At 41.9% G+C, this 9,431-nt stretch overlaps 1 protein-coding gene across 1 annotated transcript; it reads left to right on the top strand.

Annotated features, from left to right (window-relative positions):
• The first annotated feature begins 44 nt into the window (after nucleotides 1–44).
• On the top strand, nucleotides 45–6,952 carry LOC118947626 (uncharacterized). The gene is made up of 2 exons (XM_036972571.2): nucleotides 45–648; nucleotides 5,368–6,952. Exons 1-2 carry the CDS (start codon nucleotides 300–302, stop codon nucleotides 6,291–6,293), a joined length of 1,275 nt encoding a protein of 424 aa, XP_036828466.2. The 5' UTR covers nucleotides 45–299; the 3' UTR covers nucleotides 6,294–6,952.
• Nucleotides 6,953–9,431: the final 2,479 nt, after the last annotated feature.

Here is a 9,431-nt window from a genome sequence, read left to right as displayed (position 1 = left end):
ATGCGTCTTTCAGGTGGCGCTTCTTGCGTGACGTATTAACTAGTGGACGGAACAGCTTCCTCAACAACAAAACGGCTGATTCAACCACCTCGGTAGCTTGCTTGCTAACATAAAACCGAAACATTGAAGCTCTGTAGATCATTGGGTTTGTATTAACTTCAGTGTTTTTAACATACTGTCTGCGTCTTTACTAGTTACTCCATTTAATATTTACGTTGTTAGTCAGCTAGCTGACTGGTTAAATTAGCCGAGCACTAGGCTAGTCGCTAAAGCTAACTAGCTAGTTAACATCCCCGACCATGAGTTCATTAAGCTACTCCCCTCCTGCTAAAGAAGAGGAGGTCTGCTGGACGGAGAAAGAAGTTATTGTGAAAGGGGAGAAGGAAGAGGAGGCTGTTACAGTTAAAAAGGAAGTAGAGGGTGAAACTGTTACAGTGAAAGAAGAAGAAGAAGCTTTCGGAGTGAAAGAGGAGGAAGATAAACAAGAGAATGTCGTTTTTGTTGAGGAGGAGAATATGACTGTATTAGTAAAAGAAACGGAACAAGTTTTTGGAGTGAAGGAGGAGGGGGAGATTACTGTCACATTGGAGGAGGAGGAGGAGGAAGAAGAAGAGGAAGAAGAGAATAATGGAGATCTGATTAACACCAGTGAGTACTGTCTTAAACTGGGGCACAAACTATGTTGTTGTTGAATCCATGTCTCTGAATATCTCTTTCTGTCGAACTAATGTGATTTTAAAGGGTATTTCTACTGAAGTTATGGGTGATTCCAGTTCTATGGACATTACATGTTGTACCTGTGGCGTGGTTAGAGCTTTGGACTAGTAACCGAAAGGTTGCAAGTTCAAATCCTCGAGCTGACAAGGTACAAATCTGTCGTTCTGCCCCTGAACAGGCAGTTAACCCACTGTTCCTAGGCTGTCATTGAAAATAAGAATTTGTTCTTAACTGACTTGCCTAGTTAAATAAAGGTAAAATAAATAAAAAAATAAAATACATTTTGTACGCAAATCAAAACTTTATTTAAGTCTCACAGAATAGATAGACAAAATATAAATGGTCTGTAGTACCCCTTGGGCAGAGTGTATACCCAAGAAATCTGGAATCTACATTTTGGCATGTTGGAGAAATAAAAACAAATGGAAGCTTTATGGATGTTACATGAAATGGACAAGCTTTTTTGGCAGACTGAACATATTAGCACAAGTCTGTGGTTAATTCTGTGGAAAGCTCAACCTGAGCAATGCACAAATAAAGTGAGTCATTTCCAAATGAAACAATGTTCATAATTATCCTTTAAGGACGATATGTTCTGGGCTTCATTTGAGACGTTTTAAGTAGGAAATTGCATTAATTTGGACTATTACAGAGTAGGAGGCCAAGTCTATAAAGAGGCGTTCAGTCAATCATATTTCATGGCTTTTAGAAAGCTTATTTTTTCCCCCAATAACAGCTTTCCTCCAGTATTAGTTAAGAAGATGTTAATGAAGCCATACAGGCCAAATTGAAGTGTCTTGAGTTTAGTTTGCCTGTTCTGGAGTCTTGTAAAGATAGGGGGTTGACTGGGACAGGCAATGTAATGTTCGGATCATCTTGAAACTTTCTCTCTAAAGCTAACTTTCATCAAGGTTTTACATGGTCTATAATTGGTTTCTCTCTTTTCAGTATCATTTTTCAGCGTTCTGATATCATTAACATCCATAAGCAATTGGATTCTCTTAGAATATATACTGAAATGAAAACTGTTGTTTTAATAGAAAGATGATTTAAGGTGTTTATCAACAATCTGTCTATTTATTTTCTACAAATGAAAGCCCCTCAATTTACAGTGCCTTCAGTACTTATTCATACCACTTATTCCACATTTTGTTGTCACAGCCTGAATTCAAAATGTAAAACATTTGTCTTTTCTCAACCATCTACACACACTGTTCACTACCCCATAATGACATCACAATACCCCATAATGACATCACAAAACCCCATAATGACAAAGTGAACGCATGTTTTTAGAAATTGTTGCCAGTTTATTGAAAATTAATTACAGAAATATCTCAATTACATAAGTATTCACACTCGCTTCTTCTGTGTTCACTGTGCACCTTCCCACCGTACAGCCACCAAGCCCCTCCCCCTGTCACCAAGCCCCCCCCCCTGTCACCAAGCCCCCCCCCCTGTCACCAAGCCTCTCCCCCTGTCACTCACAACAACAGACTAAAGATCACTTCTTCCTCTCTGAAGACAAGCAGTTTCAACTCGCTATTTGAGGTTTGGTCTAATAGAAACGGTCATTTGGACACTGAAACACATTGAGACATGACCTTAATAGAGGAGAACTTTAACCTCTCTCACGATACCATTCTTATGTGGCAACTCCTCAAATTGTGCGAAGATCAGCCCTAGTAAAGCCTACCCTGCTAGTAAAACCCTACGAAAACCTACCCTACTAGTAAAACCCTACGAAAACCTACCCTGCTAGTAAAATCCTACTAAAGCCTACCCTGCTAGTAAAATCCTACTAAAACCTACCCTGCTAGTAAAACCTACCCTGCTAGTAAAACCTACCCTACTACTAAAACCCACCCTACTAGTAAAACCTAGTAAAACCCTACTAAAACCTACCCTACTAGCAGACCCTAGTAGAACCTACCCTACTAGTAAAACCCTAGTAGAATCTACCCTACTAGCAGACCCTAGTAAAACCTAGTAAAACCCTACTAAAACCTACCCTACTAGTAAAACCCTAGTAAAACCTACCCTACTAGTAAAACCCTAGTAAAACCTACCCTACTAGTAAAACCCTAGTAAAACCCTACTAAAACCTACCCTACTAGTAGAACCTACCCTACTAGTAAAACCCTAGTAAAACCCACCCTACTAGTAAAACCTAGTAAAACCCTAGTAAAACCTACCCTACTAGTAAAACCCTAGTAAAACCTACCCTACTAGTAAAACCCTAGTAAAACCTACCCTACTAGTAAAACCCTAGTAAAACCTACCCTACTAGTAAAACCCTAGTAAAACCCTACTAAAACCTACCCTACTAGTAGAACCTACCCTACTAGTAAAACCCTACTAAAACCTACCCTACTAGTAGAACCTACCCTACTAGTAAAACCCTACTAAAACCTACCCTACTAGTAGAACCTACCCTACTAGTAAAACCCTACTAAAACCTACCCTACTAGTAGAACCTACCCTACTAGTAAAACCCTACTAAAACCTACCCTACTAGTAGAACCTACCCTACCAGTAAAACCCTACTAAAACCTACCCTACTAGTAAAACCCTACCCCACTAGTAAAACCCTACTAAAACCTACCCCACTAGTAAAACCCTACTAAAACCTACCCTACTTGTAAAACCCTACTAAAACCTACCCTACTAGTAAAACCCTACTAAAACCTACCCCACTAGTAAAACCCTACCCCACTAGTAAAACCCTACTAAAACCTACCTTACTAGTAAAACCCTACTAAAACCTACCCTACTTGTAAAACCCTACTAAAACCTACCCTACTAGTAAAACCCTACTAAAACCTACCCCACCAGTAAAACCCTACTAAAACCTACCCTACTAGTAAAACCCTACCCCACTAGTAAAACCCTACTAAAACCTACCTTACTAGTAAAACCCTACTAAAACCTACCTTACTAGTAAAACCCTACTAAAACCTACCCTACTTGTAAAACCCTACTAAAACCTACCCTACTAGTAAAACCCTAGTAGAACCTACCCCACTAGTAAAACCCTAGTGAAACCTACCCTACTAGTAAAACCCTACTAAAACCTACCCTACTAGTAAAACCCTAGTAGAATCTACCCTACTAGTAAAACCCTAGTAGAACCTACCCTACTAGTAAAACCCTAGTAAAACCTACCCTACTAGTAAAACCCTAGTAGAATCTACCCTACTAGCAGACCCTAGTAAAACCTACCCTACTAGTAAAACCCTAGTAGAATCTACCCTACTAGCAGACCCTAGTAAAACCTACCCTACTAGTAAAACCTACCCTGCTAGTAAAACCCTAGTAGAACCTACCCTACTAGTAAAACCCTAGTAAAACCTACCCTGCTAGTAAAACCCTAGTAGAATCTACCCTACTAGCAGACCCTAGTAAAACCTACCCTACTAGTAAAACCCTAGTAGAATCTACCCTACTAGCAGACCCTAGTAAAACCTACCCTACTAGTAAAACATACCCTACTATTGGTACACCAGCTGCTTCAGGTTTCTGTCCTCCTTCTTCATAGCCAACTCAACATGAAGGATTCACATCTTCATATCATGCTCTTCTTTTTAAATACATTAGTTTGTGCTCATGAAATTCCATGGCTGTTTCTCATGCATGCTCAGCCTCTTTGTCTTTGTGTCACTAACCTGGGTCAGAGGTCAATCTTCCTTCCTGTCTGTTGCAGATGTAGCGGGCTGACTTTCATCCTGTTAAGACAAATCTCCTCCAAGTCTTAACCTCCAAGCTATGGTGATCATCTGCCTCTAGAAAAACATTACTGCATTAGAGAACATTATTTCATCAAGAGACTTTCATCCTGTTAAGACAAGTCTCCTCCAAGTCTTAACCTCCAAGCTATGGTGATCATCTGCCTCTAGAAAAACATTACTGCATTAGAGAACATTATTTCGTCAAGAGTTGAGTTCACTACATATTTTGTTTATCATGAGAGTGCAAAAGGTGACTGACAACATTTGAGATGTTCCCTGCAGTCCGGGGATGGCACATGTTGAATGAAAGTGTCCTCTACCAATTGAGAATTGGAACGTTCCCCCATCTGAACAGTCCTAATGGTCATGATTGGGGTTACCAATGATCCCGGGTCAACAAGTCCCCCAGCCAGTAGCGTGTATTACCAACAAAAAAACAACCTACACAATTTATTTAGTAAATAAAGCAGCACTGAAATCTAGCAACACTGCACCAACTAACTTCCTGTCATCCATACTCTTGAACCAATAATTTGTCACCAACAAAACGTAACAATGGATCAAATGTATCCTATTATAGTAGATTTTTCAGACTTTTCTAGACCAGACTTGGTTTCCAGATGTTGTACAGCTTTTGACTTTGTCATAGTGAATAACTTGACCTCAGGTTGAGGGATCTGATTTGGATTAAAACCCCTTTTAAATCGGAAGACAGTTTTATCATGTGGAGGTTTCATTCAAGGTCTTATTCATTAGTGAAAAACGTAGCAAAATGTTTTGCATCGGAAAACAAAAACAAGCGTTTCTTATTGGACAAGTTCCGCTTCTCGTCCTTCTCCATTTCCCATCTGTTTTCATTCGTTTCTTGTGAATAAGATACCAATATCTGTTACATGAAATACTTTGTCTTTGTCTTTGGCAGGAGAGAGACAAGACTCGGAGGAACCAGAGCCAGGGACGTCCAAACCAGCAAGACGACACCAGTGCTCCCAGTGTGAAAAGAGTTTTACCAAGTTAGGGAGCTTGAAAATACATAATAGAATACACACAGGAGAGAAGCCCTACCAATGCTCCCAGTGTGGAAAGCAGTTTACCCAGTTAGGGACCCTAAAATTGCATAATAGAATACACACAGGAGAGAAGCCTTACCAATGCTCCCAGTGTGGAAAGAGATGTTCACAGTTAAGTTCCCTGAAATCACACGAGAAAATACACACAGGAGACAAGCCTCACAAATGCTCTCAATGTGGCAATACTTTTAAGAGGTTAAGTAACCTGAAAGATCATGAAAGAGTACACACTGGAAAAAAGCCTTACCAATGTTTCCATTGTGAAGAGAGTTTTGGCTGGTCAAGGCAACTGAAAGCGCATGAGAGAACACACACTGGAGAGAAGCCTTATCACCACTGCTCCCAGTGTGGAAAGAGTTTTACCCAGTTATGGAACCTGAAAGCACATGAGAGAATGCACACAGGAGACAAGCCTCACAAATGCGCTCAATGTGGAAAAACTTTTAACCGGTTATATAACTTGAAAGTACATAAGAGAATACACACAGGGGAAAAGCCTTATCACTGCTCCCACTGTGGTAAGAGTTTTATCCTATCAAGGGCCCTGGCAACGCATAAGAGGACACACACAGGAGAAAAGCCTTACCATTGCTCCCAGTGTGGAAAGAATTTCACTGACTCAAGTAACTGGAAAAAACATGAGCTAACACACTCTGTAATGAAGCGTTTCCAGGGTTCTCATTGTGAAAGGAGGTTTAAGAAGTTAGGGAAACTGAAGCAGCGGGAGAAAATACACACTAGGGAGAAGCCTTTTGGAACTGCTCCCACTGTGGAATGACATTTACCTGGTTAAGGCAACTGAAATGACATGAAAGAATCCACACGGGAGAGAAACCTTACCAATGCTGCTCCCACTGTGGAGAGAGAGATTTCACACAAACTTACAGTTCATGAGTTAACACACTGCTCCCACATTTGTCTAATTTTGGACTGAAAGTTGGTGCTTTTGTGGTTTTGTTTATGTCCTTATTGCCATATGAATTGCCATTATACTCTGTTATATTATATCTGATTAACAATAGGAGTTCATAAGAAGGGATTGTGTGACAGGACAAGGAGTAATAAAATGTTAATGAACACCATTCCAACTGGGCAGGAACAAATGGGTTGTGGACTGTAAACACATAAGGTCGTTAGCCTATGGTTGACCCAACTGAAACTTAGCTCTGGGGTTTTTAGATAAGGCAGTGAGTGCATTCCTAGGGTTTCTGTTAATTAAAACTGTCAGTTCAGTGGTGATCGATAATGTTGAGGGGTCAAAAGTTATCTGGGAGTGTGTTAGTAAGTTAGAATGAACTTTTCACCTTACTTTGTCCCGGTCGAGAGGAGGGGATTCTGTTAAAGCAATGAAATGACGTCATGATCTGTATATAAACTGATGCATGTGTTTAAGTGGTAGCGCGCTCCGAGAATAAATTCTATTACCTATTATTTAAAGACTGGTCTGCGTCTATTTTATGCAAACAAGAAATCTTACAAATTCTCATAAAATAGATGAAAGCACATTGGCATAATTAAATTATACTAACACGCCCCATATGGGCACTACAAGCAGTAGAAAAAGCAGAAGTGAGAGAGAAGGAAAGACCAGGCAGACAGAGTGAAAGGGGAGTAGGGAACCCACCTAACTGGGAGAAGATGGATCAACTGTCCAGGGCAGTGATGAGATGCGAGGAAGCAGCAGGAGATCTAAGGAGGGACTTAAAATATGTAGGGGATCAGTGGGTTAAGATATTAGGACCCAGCAGAAAGGACAAGAAGAGGGGAAGGAAGGGCAATAAGAGATAGAAATTGCTAACCCCATTGTCCCCTGATTCTAGGAAAGAGATGTGAGAGAAGAATCAGAGGGAGACCAAAGTAGTGACCTTCAGATAATTATAGGAGAGTGGAGTATGGAGTACATGGGGGAATATGTGAAACATTGGCATATATTCGATAAACCGGACCTACACAATTGTTGTGAAGGACACATGTTAAGCTGGACAACAACTGACCACCTAGATATATGTGGGGGTTGTGCAAAGAAGCTTAGAGGAAGATTGCAAGGGAGACTTTCATGGAGAGGGAGACTTAGAAAGTACGTGCCTAGATTGCCTGACAGAAGGTAGAGACTGGCATGGAGAGGGAGAGACTGAGAAAGTACGTGCCTAGATTGCCTGACAGAAGGTAGAGACTGGCATGGAGAGGGAGAGACCTAGATTGCCTGACAGAAGGTAGAGACTGGCATGGAGAGGGAGAGACCTAGAGTGCCTGACAGAAGGTGGAGACTGGCATGGAGAGGGAGAGACCTAGATTGCCTGACAGAAGGTAGAGGCCTAAAATGAGGTTGATAGTAAAGACAGGGAACACATGGGAAGTGACAACTGATAGGGAAGAAGCCAGACTGAGAATAGTGTACTTAGGACAAGAGAGAGTGGGATAAAGACTCAGGTAGGATAAGGATGACAGGACTAAATAATGAAATATATTACACAGGATGGACCCCTCGGTGCACCGGGTGTGACAGGGGCACCTATGGAGAGTTGACTAGGCAGTCAGCCTCAGGGACTAAAATAACAAGTCCTTTTTGTAAGCATTGCTTCTGCAACATGACCTGTCATAGAGATAAAGGCATATGGTATCGGGAGGAAGAAGAAGAAGCCTGGCCCTTTGAAAGCACATTTACGCAGCTTATGCTAGGAGGTAGAATAGTAGCTAAAGGGCTTACCAGAGACTGGAGGTTTGTAAAGAGCAGGCACCTAATAGATAGGGAGGAGAAACAGACAGGACCAGTATGGGATGGTACAGGCACAGGATGGGAAGGCTCTAGCAATAAAATATTTAGGCCCAGCAACGAGGAAAAGCAGGAAAAGAGTCAAGGGAAGGTCCGATCTTGGAGAGGGTGTGGCAAAAGGCAAAAAAGAACAGACCCCTCCCTCAGTGGCCGGTCCAGTTCCAGGGCCACATTTATGGGCTCTAAGGTCTGTTGACTGGGGGATAAAATAAGAAATTGCCACAACAGCAGGTGACCAGTAGAGGGAGCCAAAGGCATGGGAAATACAAGTACTGGGAATTAAACAAGAACCAACCTACAGGGAGACTGAGGAGGAGTGGTATGAACCAACCTACAGGGAGACTGAGGACGAGTGGTATGAACCAACCTACAGGGAGACTGAGGACGAGTGGTATGAACCGACCTACAGGGAGACTGAGGAGGAGTGGTATGAACCGACCTACAGGGAGACTGAGGAGGAGTGGTATGAACCAACCTACAGGGAGACTGAGGAGGAGTGGTATGAACCAACCTACAGGGAGACTGAGGAGGAGTGGTATGAACCAACCTACAGGGAGACTGAGGAGTGGTATGAACCAACCTACAGGGAGACTGAGGAGGAGAGGTATGAACTGACCTACAGGGAGACTGAGGAGGAGTGGTATGAACCGACCTACAGGGAGACTGAGGAGGAGTGGTATGAACCAACCTACAGGGAGACTGAGGAGGAGTGGTATGAACCGACCTACAGGGAGACTGAGGATGAGTGGTATGAACCAACCTACAGGGAGACTGAGGACGAGTGGTATGAACCAACCTACCAAGACAACGCCCCAACAGATGAATAACTATGGGCATCAGTGCTGAAGGAACTAACATTGGACTAAGTGCTACTTAATACGTAATGTAATGGCACACTGTGTTGAGATAGATTCTACTCCCGAACATCTTCCCCCAAACTGAGTGTCTAAAAGAGGTATAAAAGGAGGAGAGATCAGTGCCAAGGCATGACCCTCTACCCATATGAGTTGGACATCATAGAGAATCATCAGACAAGGTAAATTACTTGTACTATACTCTGTTTGTATTGACTACTTTGATCTCAAGGCGCGAGCTAAACTATTGACTGGTATATCTTAAAGAATTGTGTTGTACACTGGAATC

Source organism: Oncorhynchus mykiss, chromosome 13 (assembly GCF_057628025.1).
Source record: "Oncorhynchus mykiss isolate SJ-2025 chromosome 13, ASM5762802v1, whole genome shotgun sequence".
Lineage (NCBI taxonomy): Eukaryota > Metazoa > Chordata > Actinopteri > Salmoniformes > Salmonidae > Oncorhynchus > Oncorhynchus mykiss.
This window is presented reverse-complemented; position numbering and strand designations above follow the sequence as displayed.